Source organism: Malaclemys terrapin, chromosome 2, assembly GCF_027887155.1.
Source record: "Malaclemys terrapin pileata isolate rMalTer1 chromosome 2, rMalTer1.hap1, whole genome shotgun sequence".
Classification (NCBI taxonomy): Eukaryota; Metazoa; Chordata; order Testudines; family Emydidae; genus Malaclemys; species Malaclemys terrapin.
In genome coordinates, this window is record NC_071506.1 from 157,032,089 (window position 1) to 157,058,793 (window position 26,705).

General features: G+C 39.4%; 1 protein-coding gene across 3 annotated transcripts in view; it reads left to right on the top strand.

The window, feature by feature from the left end:
• CTNND2 (catenin delta 2) overlaps positions 1-26,705 on the top strand; it is a 1,183,216-nt gene that overhangs the window by 671,345 nt on the left and 485,166 nt on the right. For all 3 annotated transcript variants that reach the window (XM_054019141.1, XM_054019142.1, XM_054019143.1), the window contains 3 exons: positions 3,124-3,158; positions 3,933-4,049; positions 24,407-24,579. In XM_054019141.1, coding sequence (XP_053875116.1) covers positions 3,124-3,158; positions 3,933-4,049; positions 24,407-24,579 — 325 coding nt within the window. The remainder of the gene's footprint in view (positions 1-3,123; positions 3,159-3,932; positions 4,050-24,406; positions 24,580-26,705) is intronic.

A 26,705-nucleotide genomic window follows, 5' to 3' on the forward strand; every position in this document is an offset into this window, starting at 1 on the left:
CTAAATAGTATATTCTTTAACTAGAAAAAAGTGGTGCTGCACGTTTTTTTTTCTCCAAACTGAGAATAGATTAATATCCTTTGTAATAGTGCATAAGCTTCTAACAAATTCTTCAAATTATGTCATTATGATGAGAGACATTCGTCATTAAATCTGCTACTTAACATATGAAAGTTCCAGTGTTTATGAAGAGAAACCTGCACATAACTGGAAAATGCAACATTTTTGTAATTTCTCACAAATGTTCTACTTTTTTTGACCTCCCATTTTTGATTATTTTATGCTTGGCACAGAAGAATGTTTCTGTGTTGTACAAATCAAAGACAGGTAAATGAAATGTGTTTTTTCCAATGTTTAATTTAAAAATATTAGGTAGACCAAGCCAATATTTTCCTTTTCTTTTCTTTTTTCCTTATATTTAATATTTGTAAAAGTTTCTTCTGAATTTAGCGCTCATGAACGCTGCCAGATTGAAAGCCGCAGAAACCATAGTCCACTGTTTATCTACATATTTCATTGTACGCATGCTTCGTCTGCCCACCAATTTGGCGGAGAGGGTAATGCAAGCTTCACACAATTCATTCCCTGACCTGAGACTGCCATCTAGCTATTTAATAACAGTTATGATGATGGTCATTATGCGAACATCTGTCCAGTGGAAAATGGACTAAGACCACTAGCTCATTTCAAATTAGACTGCAGCTGATACTAATTATTTTGGATAACTCAGGTTTGGTACATTGAAATACTTTAGGGCTAGCTTTCAGAAGTGACAAGCACTCACAGTTCCCATTGACATCACTTGGAGTTGTGGATGTTTGGCACTCCTGAAAATCAGGCCCAAGGTGTTTCAGGTTGGGCTACCAAAAACCGAGTAATCCAAATTGGTGGCTATTTTTGAAAATATTAACTCTGACCATGACTAAATGGGCCAGATGACTTCTTGTGTCCTAATAATGAAAGGCATTATGGCGCCTACTCAACATGTTCCTATCCCTGGGTCTGCATTACATTGCCAGTTCCTCGAGGCATGAATATCCTCTGTACTAGATTAATATTAAGTGCTTGTCTATAAACAAGTTAATTTGTTGCAGGCTGGGATATAAATCTACAGTGCTACAGTGTGATGCGCACTAACTGTGTGAATCCTGCTGTCGTGCACTGAAAAAAAATTCCGTAGTGCAGAACTTTTAGTGCACCGCATCAGGGACAATTAGTGAATGGCACATTAGGGTGCTGTAGATTTACACTCTAGCTTGCCACACACTAACTCTTCAGAAAGACGTGCCGTAAGTCATAGATATTAGATGTCTACATGTGTTTGGAAATGAAAACAGAAATCTATGACTTTGAATGTATTAGTTGTAAACGTCAAACATGAGGCAGGATTTAAACATATTTAAAATTATTTAAATAAATATAAGTTAGACAGTTATCAGCCTTGTGTTTTGTCACTGTCAAATAAAGCTAATACCTAACCCTAGTATTTTTCCCATAAAAAGGGTAATACCTTCAAAAGGAAGGTCCTGAATTTAATTTCCTTATATGCTTGCTACCTGGACATAGATATAAAGATTTGCATCCAAGGCATTCAGAAACTTACCTAGCACTTTTTTGCACAGGGAAAAAGATTCAAGATCTAAAAATCTATGTTCTCATTAAAAAGTATATATTCATAACCTCACATGAACAAATAAATAGATCTATAATGGTAACAGCTAAAAAGGTTTTGGGCTTTTTTTATGGGCAGGTACCACTGATAATATCCTATTCCCCATTATAAGTGTAGGAAATAGACGTTCAAGCTAGTAATATCCTACCCATATGTATAAAGGTACAAGAAAACTTTTTAATTGTGACTATTGTAGTTGAATCTTTACACCTATGTAATTAGGAACAATTTATCAAGGTTTGTGGTGGATTCTCCATCACTGAACATTTTTTTTTTAATCAAGACTGGACGCTTTTCTAAAAGATATACTGACGTTCTATGGCCTGTGTTATACAGCAGGTCAAACACTTTGATCACTATGGTCCCTTCCGGTCTTGGAATCTATGAATTACCATAACGATGCGTGAGTGACTGTACCCTTTTCTGACAGTTCTTGACATGTAAAGGAGGAATAGAAAGATCATGCATAGTAGTGAAGTGTACTTACTGTACATATTACTCAATTTACCTTAAGTACCATGTTTTCTTCCACAGCAGAAAATATACCTATGATATCTACTGTATATCCTCATGAATTTCCATCATTCCTGTATAATCTAAATGATGATCTCAATTTCCAGCTTGATCGATTTTAAGTATCAACACTAACCAGAGCTAAAACCCCGCAGCTGATCAACACCAAAAACTTTCCATTGATTTCACCTGGAGTTATGCAGGCAAAAGAATGATAACTGCAGGTCCTGAAAATTCCAGCTGAATTGCACATGACCGTTCTGGTCCTGGTTCAAACTTCATGCTTCCTAAATGTTTCTTATGCTCTTAAAATTAAAAGATACTCCACTCTTAGGCTCTCATGCCACAAACACTTATCTATGTGCTTGGCTTTACTCACATACACAGTTCTATTGACGTCACTGAAATTCCATGGCTGAGTAAAGTTAAGTATGTGCATAAGTGCAGGATCAGGACCATAATCCATAAATAAAATATATCTTTTCAAAGAACGTCTTCATTTCTAAAAGCTACTTTTCCTCTTATAAAAATGAAGAGAGGGAGTGCAGGGAGAGCAGTTACAGAGGAGGTTTTTTAAATGTTACAAGGCAAAGCTTTGTCTTTTGAAAGAGTTTGTTTTTGTTTTACTTCAATTATTTAAAATGATAGGACACAATTTATAATTAAATCTTGTATATATCAATAACTGATCAGAATTGGATTTTTTTTAAATTTCAATGCTGTCAAATTATCAATATTTAAAATATTTATAGGAAATTAATACATTTTATATTTGACTTGAAAGTTGTTTAGCATTCGTTGATCAGCTTCATTATACAGAGTAGGTTTATATCTGAATGGTAGTGCTGTATTACTGAGTTTTTCTAAAATTTAGGGGGTTTGTATAATTTACCCAAGATTTGTTTCTTTTCTAATTTATACTTTATTTTTGTTTACAGTTCAACAGAAGAGCAGTTTCATTGGCAAACGCAAGGTAAAGTATATCTTGGATGGATTCTGTATCTAGATATATTTCCCCAGTAATGTCTGTTATCCAAAAGAGAACAAAGAATTAGAAGAATCATGGATTTTATGTGCTAGCCTTCATTAAAATTGTTTATTAATTATCCCCATAGAGAAGTGGCAGGGCCGCCCAGAGGATCCAGGGGGCCTGAGGCAAAGCGGGGGAGCTTGTACTCACCAGGCAGCGCTCCGAGTCTGCAGCGGCAGCATTTCGGCAGCGGGGAGCCCTTCAGTCACTCCGCATCTTTGGCAGCACTGAAGGACCCGCTGCCGAAATGCCGCCGAAGACCCGGACCGCCGCCGGGTGAGGAAAGGGATTCTCAAACAGAGCTTGCAGGGCCCCTGTGGGGCCCGGGGCCTGGGGCAAATTGCCCCACTTGCCCCCCCTCTGAGCGGCCCTGAGAAGTGTCAGTAATTGGTGGTGACACAAATGGTTGTAAAACAGGAGAGTGTCGTGTACAAGGTTGCTGATTGTGATCAGTGTGAAAAATATCTCAGTAATTAAACCTGAATTTTTCAATATGCTTATTGATAGCAAACACCATCCTTTTAAAGGATGGTGTTTGAAAGTATGGATATAGGTGCATTTTTCTGGGCCTGCCCATTCCAGCCTCTTTTGAAAATTAGACCTTAAATGTTACCATTCCCTTGACTAGCTGTGAATTTTTAAATGGTTCTATGTCATTGTTTTTATCTTTTGTATTTTCTTTATATTCTTTAACATTTTTTATAATTTTTATTACAGACGGTCAGAAGGATATAGAGGATGAGCTCACAACTGGTCTTGAGCTGGTGGACTCCTGTATTAGATCACTGCAGGAGTCAGGAATACTTGATCCACAGGATTATTCAACTAGTGAAAGTAAGTTTCCAGGAACTTGCCTTTCTTTGTCTGGAGCCCCAAAATCCAGAACTATTATTCGGAGTACTTTATGCTTTTAAGATGAAAGTACATTGTGTCATAATGGTTTTCGCATTTCATCTGTCAACATTGGCAGCAGGCAATATAAATTGAATTATCTGTAAATATGCTTATTACCCACTTCCTTATGTGGATTACAATCTGTAAAGAGCTCCCAAGCACTTCAGATGCTATGGACAAAAAGCAGATAGTTCGATAACTGTTAATTTAAGGAATATATCCCTTCATACTGTATAGCTGTGACATCCAAGAAGGTCATATTTAAAGATTTCAGTGTCAGTACTAGAAGAGTTTTAACCAATAGGATTACAGTATGCAAAGGCACCCAAATTGCACTCTGATTGGGCAAATCGTCATAATGTCTGATGTCACAGTTTCACCACACAGCTATGAACTACTCAAGGCTAAAATTTGCAAAAGATTACATGACTCCAAGCAATCCGAGAAATGGCCCTCAATATGAGTGATGAGCAGGTAATGGGCATCCTGACAGATTTCAAAGGTGATGGCTGGACTTGTCAAAAGCGCCAGAGCACCTTGAGGCATCTATCAAAGGAGGTGGGCTGGGTGCTGAATGGTCAAACTATATTTTCAGACCTGTGCAGTGGGGTAGCTGGGTCCTTTGCCATAACTAGCTGCTTGCAAATTAGTTATGGTTCAGGCCTGCCCTCAACCACTTTGGAAACATTGGGGGCAGTCTCCCTAGTTGGGGAGAGAGACAGATTGGCTGAGGAGCCAGACGTCACCTGGATGGATATCACTGTAGGAAAAATTCTCTGACTCTGGTGCAGTGGCATGCAAGCACCTAAAGTGGAATGGACAGGTGCAACATAACTTGAAGAATGATAGTTATAGAACCAGTATGTAACTGGTTTTGTGTATTGTGACAGACCCAGACCAGTGGGGTACAAGAGTCTGGTAGAGGGCAAATATACTGGTCACTGGAGGAGTAGTTTTCTGTTCCCTGAGTGACCAGAGCAGGGACTGCACTAGAGTAATCAGGAACCTGCTAGAACCAGTTAAGGCAGGCAGGCTAATTAGGACACATGGAGCCAATTAAGAACAAGCTGCTAGAATCAATTAAGGCAGGCTAATCAGGGCACCTGGGTTTTAAAAAAAGGACCTCATTTCAGTTTGTGGTGTGAGTGTGAGGAGCTGGGAGCAAGAGGCGCAAGGAGCTGAGAGTGAGAGGGTGTGCTGCTGGAGGACTGAGGAGCACAAGCGTTATCAGACACCAGGAGGAAGGTCCTGTGGTGAGAATAAGGAAGGTGTTTGGAGGAGGCCATGGGGAAGTAACCCAGGGAGTTGTAGCTGTCATGCAGCTGTTACAGGAGGCACTCTAGACAGCTGCAGTCCACAGGGCCCTGGGCTGGAACCTGGAGTAGAGGGTGGGCCCGGGTTCCCCCCAAACCTCCCAATTGACCTGGACTGTGGGTTCTTCCAGAGGGGAAGGTCTCTGGGCTGTTCCCCAACCCACATGGTGAATCTCTGAGGCAAGAAAATCTGCCAATAAGCACAGGACCCACCAAGATAGAGGAGGAACTTTGTCACAGTATGTATGCACCCCATGTGAAATAATATTTATATGATATAAAATTATGTGCAATTATTGTTTTCTAACACACACAGATAAGGTTTTCACTTGGCCCACCTTTCCAGTCCTCCGATTGAAGGGAGATACCAAGATCTAAACTCCACAGTGTCTTCATTCTGTCAGATATTAATAGCTTATTATAAAGATGATCTCTGTCCTGTGTGGGGGAATTATTGAGAGTAAAATCCCTACTAAAGCAGACATACCAATTTTGAAAAGCATTCTCTGTTCAACCTTTATTATTTTCTTCCTGTCTCAGAAATTTAATCCGAAGTTACTCAAAATGGTCTATAACAAAAAGACTTTATTTACATGGTAGATCAACTAAAGTATAAAATCGGATGTGTCAGATGTCTAAAAGGTTAGATGAGATCAAATTTGGTGCCATTGGAGCCAACATTCTATTGATTGGTTGTAATTATTTCTGTGTAATCCCCTGCTGTGAATGCCAGGATAATCCAATTGAGTCAGCCTTGGCACACACATAGGAGTTTTCCCATGGTACACATGCACCCTGCTCTAATGAAAACCATATGCTCTTGTTTGAGTAAGTGTCACTGTGGATGCCACTGTAGGTGCACATGCGCAGAAGCTCAGTCTTTTGAATAGCAATGTCTGCTACACGGGTGTACATGCACCCATTCTCTCCTCATATTTCTGTATGAGGGTTAAAGTACAAGGAAGCCGCAACCCTCCTTCAGATCTCTCTCACCAGCCATGGCAGCGAGACTGAACCTGGAAAGTGTCCAACCGACTTGTCTGTAGCTCCAGCTAAATCTCTCAAAACTCTTCTGATCTGCTGATATTCAACAATCATGAAACATTTTGACCTATATGAACTGAATACTGACAGACCACGAACAGGGCTTTTCACCATGGTAGATTCAAAACCTGCAGGTTCCAAGCCCTGCCAGTCCTGTGATAGTCTAATTTCTCTGAAAGATAGGCATAGCAGGTGCCTTCTGTCTAGTAGAGCCTGACATACCATGTAGTGGTTTGGTGTGCCTATCTTTCTCCACAAGAACACATAATTCATTGTGCTCTGGACTTGGCAGCTAGGTCTGATGTAAAATTCAGGAGACCGGTACATCTGTCTCTGTTTGACTGTCACAGCTCAGTGTCTCCTTCCCACTTACAGAGGGTACACAGCTTGCCATTCACTCACACAGGCACACAGTGGTTCTTCAAAATACTGTAGTCAGTGTGGATCCCACAACCTGCCCTCAATCCCCACTTTTGGAGTCCTCAGCTAAGGTGGTCTTTGAATTGCAAGGGAACTGAGGGAGGGTCAGTATCTCTCTGCCCTTTATGCACTTCTATGGGAGCACAAAGATGCTGCTTTGCAAAAGACTCTAATCTCATGCACGCACATGAGGCACATGTGCACCTACAGTGGGATTACAACATCTCAATAAACCAGTTGCTTTAAATAATTGTTTTTAATCATCTAGGAATATGGAGGATCAATTAGGGATGAGCAAATCAGTTCAGTTCCAGAAACAACCCAAATCTTAGTTAAAATTTGAAATACTTTGGTTAAATACTTTGGGATGATTTAGTTTAGGTTTGGTCCTGCTTTGAGCAGGGGGTTGGACTAGATGACCTCCTGAGGTCTCTTCCAACCCTAATCTTCTATGATTCTATGATCATTCCTCCCCCCACCACCCCACTTTTCACATCCCCCCTTTCTACTGGTTAAAGAAAAACATCATGAGAGAGACTATTCTCATGGGACTCCAGGACCAGAAATTTCATGAGCGTTTTTCATTGTGAATTCTAACAGGAAGTAGTTCAGAGAAACTTGGGAATCTTATTTAAACCTTTGGAGGCTCACCCTTCATTAATCTTAATCTATAGAATCTGACAGTCTGTAAATAAATCTGTGCATTTCATATCATCATTCTCTTTAGACACCAAAGAAAGCAAAAGTATTAGAGTTTAACCATTTGCTTTTTAATCCAAAATGTAGCTGGTTAGAGAATTGTAAATTAATTTTGATTTCTCAGATATTATTTGGTACTATTTATTAAATCCAGAAAAAGTGAAATAATCATTTTGAACAACAGATACTACAACTATTCCATAATATCAATAGTGTGACTTTCATGTATGCGTGTAACTTGTAGAAATTTTACTTATTACTGGTACTCTACAGAAATAAAAAAAGAAAAAGAAATTGTCCCTCCCTCAGTGTTTATATTTTAAACAGAACAAATGTGAAATAATGACAGCAGGTACAGTAATAAGGAAGGGGGATTAAGTCTTAGAATAAGTAAAAAATAAAGAAGAGGAGGACTAGATGTCAAGGGAGTGGAGTGGTAGGATGTAAGCAAGGTCAGCATTGTGTTATGTCTTGAAAGAGTGGAAGAAGAATTTAATTTCTTAATACCTGAATGGGGTGAAGGCAATTAACCAGGGATGGTTAGCCAAATAGACAAATATATAACCTGAAATTACTCATACAGGTATTTGAGAAGAGATTGATTATGGTCACCTGGGGAGTGACTTTCAAAAGTGTGTTCCTACATGTTAACTCCGCTGGGTTGCTGCCAGCTTTGGGAAAGCTACATGCATGTGCTTGCAGTTTCACCTTGAGGACATTAAAGGCTGCTTCACCTCTCCTTGCAGGAAGAGGCCCCAGAATCAGCAGCTGGGAGGTGACAGTGGCTCATGAAAGCAGCTGTTAACCCCCACAGTACCCATCGTCTCCCCTCCAGGACCTCAGTACACTTTGTCTCCACTGCAACCCACCTACTCCAGGAATTCATTGCCCCAAGGAGCCTCTACCCCCCAACACAGCCCCAAGAAACACTCTTCCCCCAAAACGCTAGAGCACCCACTCCTTTATCCTGTGCAGTTCTGTGACCTATCCACGCTTTCTCAGGGCTGGGTGTGTTGACCTTTAAGTATATGGATATATGGAGATTATTTGCAAAGATGCAAATTGGCTCATTAAATAATTTGCATAAAATATCTCACACAAAGCGGAACAAAACCTGTCAGCCATATTGTTGAGTATGAGCTCCTACATGCTAACCACAGGTCAAGGGAGATTACTTGAGCCCAGAGCAAAAGCAGGATTTCACTCTTTTGTGGTAATTCTGGCTGAACCACATCACTCATTTTTTCTTCTCCCCACATAACAATAAACCTGCACCTGCTAATTTCACATCTCTTCTGGCACAAACACACACACATCAGTTCTGTACACACTCCTTATTCTCTTCCAAGCGCCCATGTGGGACGCAGCTACCCACTGTTTGTGTGGCACAGGAGTTTCTCACAGTGAAAAGATAATATAGCAAATCTTAACACTTGTAGACATGATCCTCAATTAGGTGACTTCACAGGAGCCTCAAGTTTGAACTAGCCCTTCTCAGAGACTAGAAAGGAGGCCATTCCATTTTGGAGAAGGAAAGATGTAAGACTTGAGTCTTGTAAAGTCATAGAGAAGGTAGATTTCTACTATTTCAAGGAAAATAAAAATACCTTGTATTATAGCTAAGTTAATGGAATAGGTTTATTAGATCTATTAAGTTCTTTTATATGGCAGTTAATGTGTTACCATCTTTTATATTTGTGTATGTATTTGCTTACAGAAATTAATTGTTACTAACAGCCTAATTTGTTTAAAAAATATCAGAAGTGACTGCTGTAATTTATTTTGAGATGAGGCGCTGCCTGATAATTTCAGATCATTTTCTCTGCCTTCCTCTAAGTCACATTAATGTGATGTGTCTGACCACCTGTTTAGTGGCTGTAGGTAAGTAATGGGAAAGAATGAAGTCTCTACCGAAGAGCTGCATTGATTGAGGCTGGATTAGTCATTACAGATTTAAAGAAAAAAACCTTGCAAAGCATAAAATACTTTTGAAAAAGTGTCATTCAGACTTTGAATTGCTTTTTCACTTACTGTGAAAGTGCAAAGAAAAGACCGAGGGATGATAATGTCATAGTGTCATTGTTATTGTTATGTAGAGCTCACAGCAAAAAAACTCAAGAATTTAGGAAAAATTGGACCATTCTCTCTGACTCCCAACACCCTTCGGAAAGTGCTACTCTTGTATCTTTCTCTCTGGGGGAGGGAGAAATGGGAGATCTGATTTCTTCATAGTTTTTGAGCTTTTTTCACTTCCTCACTTCTGAAAGGTTTAGCACTCTAATGGCAGACATGGTCTGGCTACCCTGCTTGCCCTTGCCTCTGTAGACAAACTGACCTACTTTAAAGTGAGGATTATTCTTCACAGAATGTAAGATGTTGGAGCAGAAAAACGGATTCTAAGGCAGGAAATATTTCTGTCAAATTTCAATGTCTCAGAGTAGATAAAAGGTGCTATTCTTTTTGAGACAGCAACTGTCTCTTCTTCATTGCTTGGAAAGTGCTATCACTTTTTGGCACTACTACACTATAAATAATACTTAATATGTCCATAGGTGATATGTTTTGCACTTCCTGTAATATTCCAGCAGATTGTAAAAGAATGTGGTTACAACCTAGAAGCCATGTCACATGGTAAGAGAGCAGTGAGCTAAATGCTGCTACAACCTACTCTGTGGAAAAACAGTGATTATGAAAGGGTTTGGCACAAAAATATGCCACAGAAAAAGTAGCCCTTTTAAATTTTGAAGAAGTATTATTTAAATATGCTAAAATTCCAGTATTCTGTGTCACTCAACTCTGCCCATCTAAAATCTGCTTTCATACAGCAGAAGTTCTAGAGCTCCTAAGTTAATTTTATTGATGCTCTCCTTTGATTCTTAATACAAATCTTACATGCTAAAAAGTAACTGAAAATTCTTTGTTTCTTTCTTTAGACATGTACTGAAACATTTCCAGAACTTTTTATAAAGCTTTGTAGAGTTGATACTTCCCGTTAAAATATTTGTTTATGAAGTTTAAGGTGAAATTTTCCATTATGCTTCAGTGGCCCCTAAAGAAGTAGAGCTTTAGCAACCTTCATTGCACAGAGAAATAAAAGAATGTGAAAGCAACAGGTACCATCACATAGCATCTTCATGCCTGCCTGGGTATGAACTGAAAAATCAAAATCTGAAGAAAATAATGTTTTCTAACAAAGTCTTTGTTCTATATACATCTCTCTGACATCAGCCGAGTTCCTTCAGAGAGAAATTTGGCCTGTTGTTCTTATTAGAAATCAGGCTTTTCTAAACTGTCAGAGTTTTTTTTTGAAGTGCCTCCTTTCACCAATCAGGTAATTTTAAGTGAGTTTGGTTAAAACATTTGGTACCCCGAAACTGCCACAGGACTTTGGATGCTACAGAATTCTAAAACCTGTGACTATCTGTTCAGCTAAAGTGAAATGGATTCCTTTGAGGAAAGGAATGAACTTCAGTAAACAATAAAATATACAGTGCATTTTTAAAAAAAAATTGTGTTATCCCCTTTTTCAGCTAATAGAAGTAGCTGAGTTTTGTATTTAAGACTCAGAGAACAGACAAGACAAACAGTCATTTGAAGAAATAATAGTCAATCCAGAGCAAGTATTATAATTGGCTTTCCATTGTAAATCAGAATTTGACCCACCCATCTTGCCAGAATGTAACCATTCCTCTGAACATTCCATGCATCATCTTCTGTCAGAGGAGAATTTCTCTGAAAACAGAGACAGTCAGACAACACAGTAATCGGATATGATATATGACTGCTTGAGGAATTAGAGGCTTCCACTTTTGGAAAAGTTTACTTTTAAAGTTTTGAGACTGAAAAAAATAGTGTATTAACTCCACTTTTGGTATATTGCCTTATCCTTTTTTTTAGGGTGTTGTTGTTGTGGATGGATGGATGGTTAGTTGGTTGCCAGATCCATAGAGACTTCTGCAGAACTAAAATTATTGTAGGGCACCACACAGGGGTTATAACTACTATAGGAAGTACTGGGGGAGTTTATGTTGTAACTCTATTGTCTTCAGTGGAGTTACACCAGTTGAAATGTGGTGCAATAAAGTGGAAAATCAGGCCTGTTACCTTTTCACCATCAGTACATAGTACAGTGTTCATCATTAAAAAAGTCAGCATTTATAATTCAGTTATTGTCCTCTGTGTATGCCCTTTTTCATTATCTCTTGTTTCTTTAAGTACAATATTATCATATCGGTATTAAGGCATCTCAGTGATTTCAGTAATCGTGCAAGATGTACTATACTTTTTTTTGTGAGTTTGTGGCACTATTGACACAAAAAATATTGTCTTGTATTATTAGCCATTCTACTAATTGTTTCTTCCAGTGATCTCCAGTAGGAGCCGTTGCATAGGTCCACAAATTAAGGATTTTTTTTTCTATAAAGAGAATAAAAATAGCTTCCTGTAATCTTTTTAACAGACCAACTCCCAGTGCAGGATTTTAGAGCTGTTTGAATTCAATCTCTAGCATTTTTTTATTTATTTACCTATTTCACATTTTCAAAATATTTTTATCATCCAGCATTCCCATATTGTGTACTGTTTTGCATGTTATACAAATGTGTTCTTATATAGGGATGGAGAAACATACATTCCGTGAACAAAATATTACAGAACTTGCACTGGTTAGTACTGGAGCCAATATTTATCATCTGCATTATCTCATTCAATTCTTTTTATGCTATTCTATATTTATAGTCTACACTCCATGACTTAATAGCTGTATGTGGTTTGTGTTTTTTAAAAACATAGTAATGGAATTATATGTTCAATTTAGACATAATCTTGACCAATGAAACTTCAAGTGCTTGTATGGAATTTTCTAATGTAGATAGGTTTGTTAGTTGCTTTCTTTTCTGGAAGTATTTTTTTTTTAATTAAAGAAAGAAATCTGTATAAACTTGTATTGTGCGTACTTTTCTTTTTTTAATGTTTCACCTATATGTATTTATTTAAGGGGTTCTTCAGCCTGGGTATGGAAGCACTATTATTTCGTATTTTTTATTTGACCAACATGTGGGTTTTTTCATTTGTTTGGTCAAATACCTCGCCTATTCCCAAATATTAAGTGCATTTTAAGTAAGAGATGAAGTTTCATTGATGCCAAAATGTTGAATATAGATCTAGTACACAATTATGTAATGAGATCAGGTTTGCCAATTACTGTTCTGTCCGTATTAATGATGGATTTTTGCCATTAGAAATCCATTCTAGTACCAAACTAATTTGTGCCAATTTATAGTACACCTCTATCTCGATATAACGTGACCTGATATAACACGAATTCGGATATAACGCGGTAAAACAGCGCTCCAGGGGGATGGGATTGTGCGCTCTGGCAGATTAAAGCAGGTTCAATATAACATGGTTTCACCTATAATACGGTAAGATCTTTTGGCTCCCGAGGACAGCGTTATATCGGGGTAGAAGTGTATCTTTTTAAATCAGGTAGCATCAGGTCTCCCATCTCAACATTTTAGCTATTCTGTTTTGATTCTTGATTTCTGGTTTGACCATAGGAAACTTTGAATAACTTTTAGTTAGTTAGTTAGTTAGTTAGTTAGTTAAATTGGAATAAGGGGGTGTAAAGGGAATCATTGGAAAAGGATACAGAACTTGGTTAGGACATTCATTTTAAGTACTTACTTTCTGCCTACCAGAGTCCCTGGTAATAGTGTCCAGCTGTCTAGATCATTGTAGATAATTTTATTAATGGCTTAATATTTAATTCAAATGCATCCCCACTTTAGGTGATACATTAATGCCTAAATATCTAATTTTATTATTCATTACTTTCAGTGAGCATTTTCTATCCATCCATCTTTGACAGTCAAGGTGTAGCATCTCTGAATTAAAGTAGTTTAGTTTGTTACCTGATACCAAAAACTTCAATTATTTCTTGTATTACTGAACAACTTTTAATTCTATCTTGCATGAAAAACATACGGTCATCAGCATATAATGAAACTTTGTTTTCTATTCCCAATACACTTATTCCCTGAATTTCTTAACTGTACCTGATCTTTTGTGCTAATGGTTCAATAATTAAATGAAATAACATGGTTGATAAGGGACGTCCTTGTCTTGTTCCTCTGCATAATGGCATTGGCTCAGTTTTTGCAACATTTCTGCAGATACTTGCCATAGGGTTTTTATAGATTATTTGATCCACTTCTGAAAGTGTTCCCCTAAACCAAATTTCTCCAGTATTTCTGAATATAAATGTGTGGTGTTCTCCGTCAAAATCCTTAACAGTAGCCATATTTCTAGTGTAGGCCTTTTTATTAGTGCACTCGGAGTGCTGTAGCACGTTGAAATTTCCTTGTATTATGGAATGTGTTTCTTTCTTTTATAAAACCAGTTTGGTTTTGGGGCATCAGTTTAGGTATTACTGTCTCTAAACTGGATATCAGTATTTTAATCAGAATCTTACTGTCCATCTTTTTAATAAATATAGGCTTGTAAGATGCTGGATCCAATAAATCCTGCTGTGTTTTAGATATCAAAACTACATCTAAATTATAGAAAGTGCCCAGTTAGCACTCTTTGTGTGAGAAGGCTGGAGTTCACTTGCTAACAAGGGAGCTATCTGTGCTTTAAATGTTTTATAGAATTCAGAGTTGTATTAATCTAGCCCAGGACTCTTCCCCGATTTCAATGATGTAATTGCTATCTCTATTTCTTCCTGTGTTATTGAACCTTTTTTTTAACTGTTTTCATTTTAAAAATACCTCTGGGCATTTTAATATTCTGCAGTATATTAATTCCCAGATCTTCCTTGTTTACTTATCTGCTAGTGTATATCTCCTGGAAATATTTCTCTAATATTTTGTTACTCCTAAAAACACATAAAGGGATTATCTCATTTTTGGCCTTGAGATACGCCTTGTCTGGATTTTCTGTTAAGTATCCGTGTGGCTAGTAATCTGCCTGACTATGTCCCCCATTCAGAGAAGCTTTCTTCGGCACTGTCTGGGTTTTTTCTGTTTGTGATGGATTTGGGCCCTTTGGGAAGTCACCTGATGTGTTGGGAAGCCACTGAGTCAACCTATTCTGCCAGCCTGGGTCTCCTTTACCGGGCCTTGCCGGACTAGGCTCACAAGCCTCTTCCATCCAAGCATACAGCCAGAGCCACAGCCAGCTGCACAGAGAGACAGAGATCTGCTCTTGAAAGATTCAGCCTAAGGGGCTTGCCCCAACACTCTGGTGCCCACTCCCTTTAAGGGAACAAACCCAAAGGTTTTCTGAAATTTCCCCCCTCCCTCAATATGGAGGGAGATATGCACAACTTCTCCCCTCCCCCCCCCCCCCAGTTAGTAATTACATAAACTGGGTTATGTTATAAACAAGAAATAAGTTTATTAACTACAAAAGGTGAATTTTAAGTGAATATAAGAGATAACAGACAGAATAAAGCAGATTACTAACCAAATAAAGCAAAATATGCAAGCTAAACTCAATATACTTAAGAAACAGGTTACAAAATGTAACTTCTCACCCTAAATGTTACTTTAGGCATGTTGCAAAGTTTCTATGGTTCAGAGTTCCAGTTGTATTTCTTTTTAGACTGGACACTTGTCTCAGTCTGGACTCCCCCAGGTCTTCCCTTCAGGTGTCTTTTTCAGTCTTTCTTCCTGGGCAGACAGGCCATGGAAAGGAGGAGTCTTGTTTGCCTTCCTCCCCACCCTTAAATAGGATTTACATAAGGCGGGAATCCTTTTTTCCAAAACTTGAGACCCTTTCCCTTCCAGGGGATAGTTACAAGAAGTCCCAGGTAACACCTGTCTGTAGTATTACAGCACCCATGAGTCAGTGTTAGTATGGAGTGTCCGCAGGAAGGCCAAGCCTTTTCATAGTCCATTGTCCTCGTTGATGGGCCATTCACCCTGTCTGGCTTTTCCATTGTTGTACCTGAAGTGTTAGCAGTGGGGCGTCACCCAGAGTAGCATAATTGAAATTCAGATACATAGTCAATATTCCTAACTTCAGATACAGAAATGATACAGGCATGGAAATTGGATAACTGCATTCAGTAAATCATAACCTTTCCAATGATACCTTACAAGACCCATTTTGCATAAAGTATATCTCAGTTATGTCATATCCATTGTTGTCTGTGCTTCGAAAGTGTTTTTTGCATTGTCTGGCTATGCTGGAAGAAGAACCGGAGACACTGGATGTGGTTTAATTAGGCTGTCACTTTATTCTTAAATGTCTGGGAGTACCCGGTACATAAAAGTGTATAGTACAGGTAATTCTATAATCATTTCAATATATACCTGGGGGAGGGGCTTCCCATCCTGGTCCTTAGCCAACCTGCTGCTAGGGCCTCACCACCACTCCTTCGAAAGAGGGTTGGGGGGTGGCTTTAAGGGGTTGGCTCCCTGTTATAGCAGGCATAGGAACCCTCCTCCCCTCCTCTGCCGTTTCCACTCCTTTCGAGAATACCTCTTGTAAATCCTTACGAATACATTGTATCTGATTTCTGTATCCCCCACATTTATATAATGACTTGCAACATCATAGCCTAACTCCCACTTCATGTTTGCCCCAACTGAGCCCCCCTCTGAACCTGCTGTGTGGAAGGTGAAAAAAACACCACTTCACCTTTGCCAATCTGGCAGTGAGGGAAAAATTCCTTCCCAGCTCCCGGAGAAAAGAGCGACTATCTCAATGCCCACAGCAGATCCTGACACGGCTGGGATTGTAAAAGGTAAATAGGTAAAAGAGGGCTTTTCCTGCAGCAGCATGGACCTATATAGTCCCCCCTCTTTTCTGGTCACTGCGGGAGAGGGGAATGGGTCAGCATCCCCACGCTGGCCTGGTCTGCCACTGTAGCAGAAACAACGAGGAGTCCGGTGGCACCTTAAAGATTACCAGATTTATTTGGGGATAAGCTTTCGTGGGTACCAAACCCACTTCTTCAGATGCAGTTTTTTACCCATGAAAGCTTATGCCCAAATAAATCCCTTAGTTTTTAAGGTGCCACCGGACTCCTTGTTGTTTTTGTAGATACAGACTAACACGGCTACCCCTCTGATACTTGTAGCAGAAAGTCACTCCCTGTCTTTCTAACCCGTAAAGAGGCACACACGTTTTCCAAACAAATCAGACAATGACTCCCATCACTTAATGTGTGGTGAGGTCATTCTTACTCTCTTGGATTCTGTGTTATTAGTTAAGTTATATTGCTTCTGAAAACTGTAAATTTGTCCCTTTAAATCTGCCTATTTTTGCCTACATCGCCCCCCCGCCATAGCTATTGTATGAGATTATGTCTCCTTATTACCACTTTAAAGGCCTCACACCTAGTTCCTAAGGTTATATCCTGGAAGGCATCATCCATAATGTCATGAACAATATGGTTTTCTCACCCCCCCCCCAAATCTTTTTCTTAGTCCTCAATTGGACTTTATTTTCATGAAGACTGCTGCATGGCAGAAGATATATGTTATTTCCATTCTAACATTAAGGATTTCATTGATAACAACAATAAATCTATTCTAGTATGTGTTTTGGCAATTTCAGACACAAAAGTGAAGTATCCCCACCCTTAGGATGTAGGAGCCCATCATGTCCTGGTCTTTATATTCTGATTACTGTATCTCAGCATTTTAGATGGAGCTTCTTGCCTAGCTAGCAGTATATCCATAACCCCCTTTGTTTTCAGTTTAAACTGATTTTTACAAAAAAAAAATAATAATCCTGGGTTTTACAAGAAGTATTACTCATTTTTTTTCCCCAATTTTCACCCTACTTTTGTATCATTCAAATATATAAAAATGAACTTGCATCCGATATATGTATTACGATAATACATTAGTCTGTGTGTATATGCAAAGCTGCCTGTTAAAGTAAGGCTATATATTAGTCTAGAAGATACACAAAATAAACAAGCTCTAAAGTGCATGCGCATCTGAACTTACCGATGAATCTCACGCCCACCACCTACACATTGCAAGCTATTAGCAGATAATGGTTTAAAGATCTGACACTAAAATGGGAAGAAAACAAAAATCAAAATCAGAATACATTTCAGAACATAAGGAAGTTTTCAAAAGTTTAAAAAAAAAAAACAGGATAAAAGGATAAAGTTGAGTATATGCCCAATGGCGTGGCCCAAATGTTAAATGTAAATATTTATAGGCTAATAGTTTTCTCTACAAAAGTAAACTGTTCATTCAAATGAAAAGGTTTATTTGGGGATTAGAGATATAGTGTTTTCTTAAACTCAGAGGTGGCATTTGGTTTTGAGTTCTGTTTTAGTTCTGCAGCAAACCACATTGAATCCATTCATCAAATACTGAATACTTTTTCCTCTGTTCTTCCATCCACAAAAAAACCCCAATATTTACCCAGAAACATTATTAATAGTTTTGTCCATGGATTTTCACCTGTTGTTGTAGTAGTAGTAGTAGTAGTAGTAATAAATGCTGATAAATTCCTGAAAAAAAAAAAAACTGAAAACGAAGTGCCCTATATATCCGACATGAGGTTAAGCCAGCAGTTAAAGTTGCCTGCCTCTATTACCCATGAATCCTGGACTGTTGCAATCATTCCACAAATATTATTGGAGGCAGCATTCTCTTCATTCAGGACATAAAATGTTATACGTTGTAATAGGTTTACCCTCTGCACACCGTGTAGCAAAACCCATTTGCCCTCTCGATCTGTTCTGATGTCTTTAGGTTCCCATCCTACTTGTTTACTTATTAGTATATGCACCTTTCTCTTACTGAGCTGAAGTATATTCCATATACACAGATACTTTTAAAATTTGATTAATTCTTTTGTTTTCAGGTAAGTTTCCAGAAGCACTGCCACCGATATCTCTTTGTTTTTAAAAAGAGAGAGTACGTTTTTTATTGGGTGATTTAGTTCCCTAACATTCCAGGAGCACCAGCTTGTCCTGATTCTTTTTTCTCCATTTATTGGGATATTCAGTATTGTCATTACTATGTAATGCCTTCCCCATCTTCCCCTATCCAACCCCCCACCTTGACATCAGTATCTGTATAGTACTTGTTTATCCACTTCCTTGCAATTATATTCAATATTATCCCCAATTATAATGCAAAACCATAAACTGTACATTTTAAACATTCTAACTTTCATTTTCTCCTTATGCTTTGTACTATACTTTCTGATATCCTTACCGTTAAGTACAGAGTTTCCTACATTAACTGCCTGTATCATTACTTTTTGAAAATTGTTACTTAACAACATTCCTAATAAATTTAGCATAAAATCATTATATACATTTTTCTACTGAGGCAGTATTTTTAGTACAACACATAACTATTGTATTTTTACATCCAAAAGTCAGTCCAATTTCCATGCCTTTGTATTTAATGAGCCCTCAACTGAGATATACTTAGTTTGAATCTGATGAGTTCATACTTAGTCTATTGCAGGAGTGAGCAAACTTTTTGGCCCGAGGGCCATATCTGGGTGGGGAAATTGTATGCAGGACCATGCATGTAGGGCTAGGGCAGGGGTTTGGTGGGTGGGAGGGAGTGCGGAGTGTGGAAGGGGCTCAGGGCAGGGAGTTGGGGAGCAGGACAGGAAGTGGAGTGCGGGGGGGGGCTCCGGGCAGAAGGCTGGGGTGCAGGAGGGGTGCAGGGTGCGGCAGGGGGCTCAGGGCAGGGGATTGGAGTTCCGAAGGGGGTGTGGAGAATGGAATGGGGCTATACTGACCTAAGTCCTGGTGTAGACACAGCTAGGTCAATGGAAGAATGCTTCTGTCACCCTAGCTGCCATCACTCAGGGAGATGGTGTTATGATACTGATGGAAAAAAAACCTTCTGTCAGTGTAGGCTGCGCCTACACTACAGGATTATGCCAGAATCGATATCGCACCCTAGCCATGCCACTATAGTCCCCATAGAGTAGACATGGCCACAGACTACTGTATTCCTAGACTGTTACTCCCAAGAATCAGCACTTTTGAACAGAGACTGAATGGCAAAAGCAACAAAGTGGAGCAGCTTAAGGCAAGAGGTTTGAAAATAACAATACTGGTAAACCAAAGTTCTATGAATTCCAATGTTAAGAATTTAAACTGCAGCAAGGGAGGTCTAGATTGGACATTAGGAAAAAGTTCCTAACTGTCAGGGTGGTTAAACACTGGAACAAATTGCCTAGGGAGGTTGTGGAATCTCCGTCTCTGGAGATATTTAAGAGTAGGTTAGATAAATGTCTATTAGGGATGGTCTAGGCAGTATTTGGTCCTGCCATGCGGGCAAGGGACTGGACTCGATGACCTCTCGAGGTCCCTTCCAGTCCTAGAATCTATGAATCTATGAATTTCTGTGTAGTCCAAAATACCTCTGGGTCCCCCCAGACTCCAAATAGGCTATTGTATTTTGACGTGATATTGCAAATCTCAATTTTACAAGCTTTGGGTGCAATCTAAGACCATTAAACATCAGACTTGAATAATAATAATTATTAGTTCAGTGTACTTCCATACTATCCTCCATCCACGGATCTCAAAGTGCCACAAACTTTATTAATTAATAAGGCAATGAATGTGTAAATGCCTCCCCAAGTAACTGTTAAGCTATACTAGCTTGAGTATGATTGCAATACCTAATCCATATTTTTAGATAAAATTGTATAAACATATTGCTTAATTTCTTTATCACTTTCTAGATTCCAAAGTCCTTTGTCATTATTCCATTTTACAGATTGGAAAATGGAGGCACTGAGGATTAAATGACACATAGGTAACATAGTTAATGGCAGAACCAAAAAGACAACTAGTTTTCTTGAGTCTCATTCTTGTGATTATCCCCAAGATGAATTCTCACATATATTAAACACAACGGATGAACGTCATTGCTGGTTTCCCTGGAGTCACACCAAGGCTTAATTGACTCAGTGTGATCAGAATTCATAAATAAAGGTGAGGTTTCTAGTTAAAAGTACAAAACTTCACATCTCTCAAAGCTTCATCTTCAGGTTCTATGGAAATAGTTGAAATATTGAGTGTGACACAGTATCACATGAATTAACATTTTTGGCCACAACATGATACATTGAGAATTCAAATACCAGTTCTCATGCACAAATTCACGAATGTCTTGTGAATCATAGTTGGAAGTGTTCACACAGCTCCACTTCAAACCTTTCCAAAAGCATCTTTTGGGGGGAAAAGATCCCATTGTTTTGAAAGCAGATTTTGATTCAGAAGAAAAATTATTTTTCAAAGCAGTTCCCTCAGAATTTTAGGAATGCTATTCAATAAATAGCATGTTTGCCACGTTTTCACAGAGTGCTTATAAATCCTGTTGTGTTTACATGTCCTCCCTCAAACCAGACTAATACGGTCTTTACTTTTCCAATGTTCTAGTGGAGTTCATTTTTCACCAGGTAAAATGAGTTTATGGCAGGGGTGGGCAAACTTTTTGGCCCGAGGGCCACATCTGGGTGGTGAAATTGTATGCAGAGCCATGAATGTAGGGCTGTGGCAGGGAGTTGGGGTGTGGGAGGGAGTGTGGGGTGTGGGATCGGGTGCGGGATGCAGGAGGGGGCTCAATGCAGGGGTCTGTGCAGGATGGGGTGCGGAGTATGGCAGGGGCCTCAGGGCAGGGGGTTGGAGTGCAGGAAGGGTTCGGCAGGGGCTCGAAGGCAGAGGGTTGGGGTGCGGGGTGCAGGAGGGCTAAGTCAGGTTCCCTGCCTGCCCTGGCCTCACACTGCTCCCAGAAGTGGCCAGCATGTCCACAGTGGCTCCTGGGAGTGGGCTAGAGCAGGTGGCTCCACCGCGCGCTGCCCTCGCCTGTGGATACCACCCCTGAAGTTCCCAATGGCCGTGGTTCTCCGTTCCCGGCCAATGAGAACTGCGGGAGGTGGTGCATGCAGGCGAGGGCAGTGCACAGAGCCCTCTGCCCTCCTCCCCCAAGGGCTGCAGGGATGTGGTGCCATCCGCTTCTGGGAGCAGCGTGGGGCCAGGGCAGGAAGGGAGCCTACCTTAGCCCCGCTGAACCATGGGGCTGGCAATCTCATGGGCCAGACTGAAAGCCCTGACAGGCTGGATCTGGCCTGCAAGCCATAATTTGCCCTCCCCTGGTCTATTGTATTTGATTCTGGTACTGAGGTCAGGAACTTTTGGGTTTCTCGTAGTATGGGTTTGACCCATCTGATATATTCTATGGGTTTTTGAGAATGTCTGAGGAAATCAAAGTTGCTTTCCTATGGAATACTTGCAGACATCTGTAAATTTAGCCCTTTTCCTCTGAGGGGAAAAAAGGGGGAGGAGCAGCCCTCAGTCCAAGTACCACTGTCCCTTGCAATCGTATAGGGTATGGGGTCTAGCTGGCGCTCTGCTACCAATGTTGCTGCTAATTAGGAAGGGGGAGAGTGGGAGCTTACTGAATGTACTTCCTCACTCCACCATGACAGTCACACAGTCCCACTGTTGGGCATATGTTGACAAATGTTGACTTTCTAGTGGTGATCACTGTACAACCGGTTTTACCTATGCTTAGAAATAAGAAAGAAGTGTGATATCTGATAGCACCTACATAGGAACTTCAATAAATAACTTTTAAAATGGTGTCTACTGTAACATAGTAAGCAACACCTGCAATTAATTTTCCTTTTTGGAGCCAGCTTATGTCAGCATCTTTCATTTTATTTTTCATATACAGTCTAAAGTCATGGATTTCCACCATCCCACTGTAGGCAAAAGATCACAGTATTTTCATGTCTCACCCTTTACATATAGACCTCAAACAACTCTCCATTCTACTCTAAAATCACAAAATGCTGTAGAAACTCCCCTACAAAGGACAATCATGAAACATCCCCGTACTTATTAATTACCCTCCTGAATTGGGTCTGAGACCTCCTGTCCCTACTCAGCCACATACACCCAAATGTCCACACTGAATGTGACCACTCTACAAACACTGGCCCTGATTCTCCACAGTCTTACAGTTTGAGAAGTGATTTAGACTTGTGCAAAGTGGGAGTCAAATATGACTAGCCCGATTTATTAGTGTTTTACAGACACTTTGCACAGATGTGACCATAAAACAAGATGCAAAGCAGTGGGGAATCAAGCCTCATGGCCTCAGACCCCAGAGCATTTCACCCACTGAAACCAACTGGATAAACCTATGAGGGAAGAGCAGTAGTGTCTGATCAATGTATGTATTACATGTCTGCTGTTGAATATTTGAAAGGCCACAAATCCATATTAACATTATGGAGCTTGTTCCTATTATGATGGGATTTGAGGCATAGTATATGTTGTTTGGGCTACATTCATTCTGTAGGTGAAACTGTAAGGTTGTTTTATGAATTTGGATTAGAGCTGCGTGAATTTTTTCAAATCAATAGTTTATTTACTGAAAAATGCAGTTTGGATCAACCTGAAACTATTTGTGAACTTAACAAAAGCAAGCTAGTAAATGTGTATTGTATTTGAGTTTTGGGAACTGGAATGAGAGAGAAGGATAACAACTTGGGGGGACTGGAAAGAGAAAAGTGGGGAGGGAAGAAGAAAGAATTTTGCTTGAGAAAAAGGAGAAGGAGAAAATGGAGAAGAAGATAATGATTGGGAAGTCATTGTGGGGTCCAGACTTGATCTGAAGCTGGAAGAGAGAGCCTGCAAACACAACCGGCTGGGAGGGGGAGCTCTCCTCAGGTTCTGTGTGTGTGATTGAAGGAAAGGACAATGGAATAGGACAAGGAGTCAGAGGTGGGGAGGAGAGGACTGGGATATGGATAGATTGGAGGGGACTTTAATTCTGTCATTTCTTAACTCTTGAGTGCTTGACTTTGCAATGTCAACAATATTATTTTAATGTAGTTTTTTTGTGTGTAACAGGGATAAAAAATGAAGTATTTTCTCACCCTCAAAATGAGATTGTTCCTCAAGGTCAAGGTTGACGCATATCGGCAGGGCAGTGTAGGGAAGCTCGTATTGCTGTTGCTCGTACTTTACCCAATCATGCACCTTTCCTAAGTATTAAAATTAGGAGATTTAATTTCAAGATGCATATATATAAAAATATATTCTAAATCATCTTATGCCTTTTTAAAGTATGTTTTAGTTTCACAGAACAGCTACATTATTAGGGAAAGTAGTACTGCTCATTTCCCCATCACTCTAAATACTTTTCACTTTGGCAGTACCGATTTAAGCACACTATCTTTACTTCCTTCTCCTACTGTGCATTACTCTGATAGAAAAGATAAGATAAGCTGACAAACTAGTCATCAGAGATTCACTGAGAACAGGGTGAGTCCTACATGATGAGAGGTGCTGTTAATATTTTAAAGTCTTTCTTCCCTACGGGAACCAAAGTATTACATCACCACATATTTACTACAAATTGTCAGGGATCAATAGATTTAATGTGCTGGGGTTCCAGGAGGAGGACTTTTCAGCATTTCCTCTACTGAACAACTGGATTTAATTATGGAAACTAAATGAAGTGTTTATAAAACAAAACCTTGAAAACATATTTTAAACACAGAATACTTTATATGGAATCAGGAAAAAAAGGACTCTTTTATCAAATACTGCTATCTGTTTTACTTAGCCCTGTTACTTTGTTTAGCAGAATAAGACAACTTGTTTTTTAAAACAATGCTGTTTAAGTGATAATGTGCCACTTTAAATTATCTGACCTGATTTTAGTTCTGAAAAGTCAAAATGTGAAAAACTGGAACCATTCATTTGATAATTCCTAGCAACTCTTGATAAATAATACATGCTCTTTCTCTTTCACTGAGACTGTCACTGACTGCTCAACATTACTTTCAACACAGGGCCCAGCCTTCTATCCCAGAGTGCACTTCAGCTCAATTCCAAACCTGAAGGGTCTTTCCAGTATTCAGCGAGCTACCATAGCAACCAGACCCTTGCCCTGGGTGAAACAGCAACATCACAGCTCCCAGCCCGCAGCAGTCAAGCCAGAGCTGCCATTCAGAGCTACAGCCAGGTATGTTTGAGGAGCAGCATAGATCTTTTACACCACACATTGTTCAAGGATGCTCTGAGAAAATAAGTTTATTCTATGCTTAGTGTCTCAACAAATCCTAATGAACCCTTTTTGTTGTTGTGTACTATTCCCATAGCAGAATATAGTAAAGTCACATTCTTGATTTTGTAAATTTAAAGCTGCTGGACATAATGCAGTAATAAAATGATGCTGATTTAAAGAAAACATTGCAAGCCACTTTTATTTATGTACTTAAATGAGGATTTAGGCGTCTAATTTTTAGGCATTCAAGTTTGAAAATTGTGGGTGTTAATGTTTAATTTTTCAAATGTGCCATTATATTATTATTTTATGTTTTTTCCCTTATTTAAATATCACTGAACGAACATATAGTTCTGGACAAATAGTCAGTAAAATAGTGTTTGTACAGCTAAATTGCAGCCTTGCTGCAGTACCATTGTTATCTGTCACTTGTGATAACTGTTAGTGCAAAGCAATCAAAACTGAAATAGGATGAAGTGTAAGACAAAAGTTAGAAAATGATGCAGAATCTAATACAGAGCTCTAATTTATTGTGTGCTACAGTGGCTTAATTCCATATGAATGGATCCTCACAGATGTAGCTGGACCTACTCCCCCGTACACTGCCATTGTTTTATCTATGTGAAGATACACAAATAATTTAGCAGGTAAATGATCAACCCATTTTAAAGGTTTAGAAATTCAGTTCAGGTAGGCATCCAATAGTTCAGATACTCATCCTCACTCTTTGAAGATCCCTTCCCATGACAGCTCTCTTGTTTGAGTGATTTTCTGCCACCGGCTCTGCTCTGACACTTATACTATTCCCCCATTTTGTGATCTTCAAGGCTCCATCCCCTTCCTCTGGCAGTTTAGCTTCAGTTTACATAAAAACTTTGCTGCCTTATCTGAATCTCTTCCATCCATACACTGGAGTAGAAATTTCAGAAGAACAAGATTTCTTATGAGATTTCCAGTTTCATCTGGATCAGAAATGCCACAAGAACAGTTTTTTTTTCTCATATGATATCCATGCTTCTGTACATCTTGATTTTCGCCAGCAGTAGAGGGCACAAAGATGGGATAAACAACATTTTAAAATTGGGTTTGGTTCAATTTTAGTTTTATTGGACAGTTTAGTTTGGTTCAATCTGCCGTACTTCACAACCACAGATATCTGGAAGGAAACAAAAGAGAAACAAAAGAGACAAGAGCTTTCCGAAGCAATTTTTTAAAGGATTAATTTCAGTTATCCATGTTAATGTGGTGATAGGATATTGTTGCATGTCATAGTTCACTTCTTCTGCAGAGTTCTGTGTTGAACTTACAAAGCCTTATAAAGTCCAGAGAGAAAGCAGTAGGTGTTAGGTAGATACTGCACAGGTATGTGATATAGACAGACAGACATTATTCAGTTCTCTCAATAGTGTGAATAAAAAAGCCTCACTATTCTCAAATCTGAAAAATGAAATAAAGCGTGGTCAGCTAAATATTGTTACGTTTTTAGTATTCTACCCGGGGCTCAAATCGAATCAGTATAGCTTCAGGGAATTAAGGCTGACTTGACACATAACAGCTGCTCTGTAGTTCTCTAGGGGGCATCCCTGCCCTCCTGCTGCATTGGAGCCACAAGGTGAACGGGGATAGCCCCCCAAAAGACCTGAAAGGCAATCGGATCCACATGCAGCCCAGGTGGGTACTTGCAGGAATTTAGGGGATCCCTGAAGGTTCTACCACCTTTCAGGGTGAGTTGATTCCTAAAACGTGACTACAGAGGAGAAGGTCCCTAGAACATGGCTTCAGCAATGAGCAAGGGAATGTAGACAGACTTGAGTTGTGAGAGGAGAAATAGGCTTGAATTGGACTGAATTCAATAGTGGGGGTAGAGATTAATGGAGGAGTCAGGGGATGAGGGTCACCTGGAAAGGGGATGGTCAGAGGAACTTGAAAGATGATAGTTGGAGCTGCAGAGAAAAAGAAATGAGGGGAGAGATTGAGGAAAAATGAAAAACTGTAAAGGGAAGAAGGAAGACAAGCAGAGGCAGGAAAAAAAGAATGGTAGTAAGATAAAGAAGTAATAATAATAACAACAACAACAACCTGAT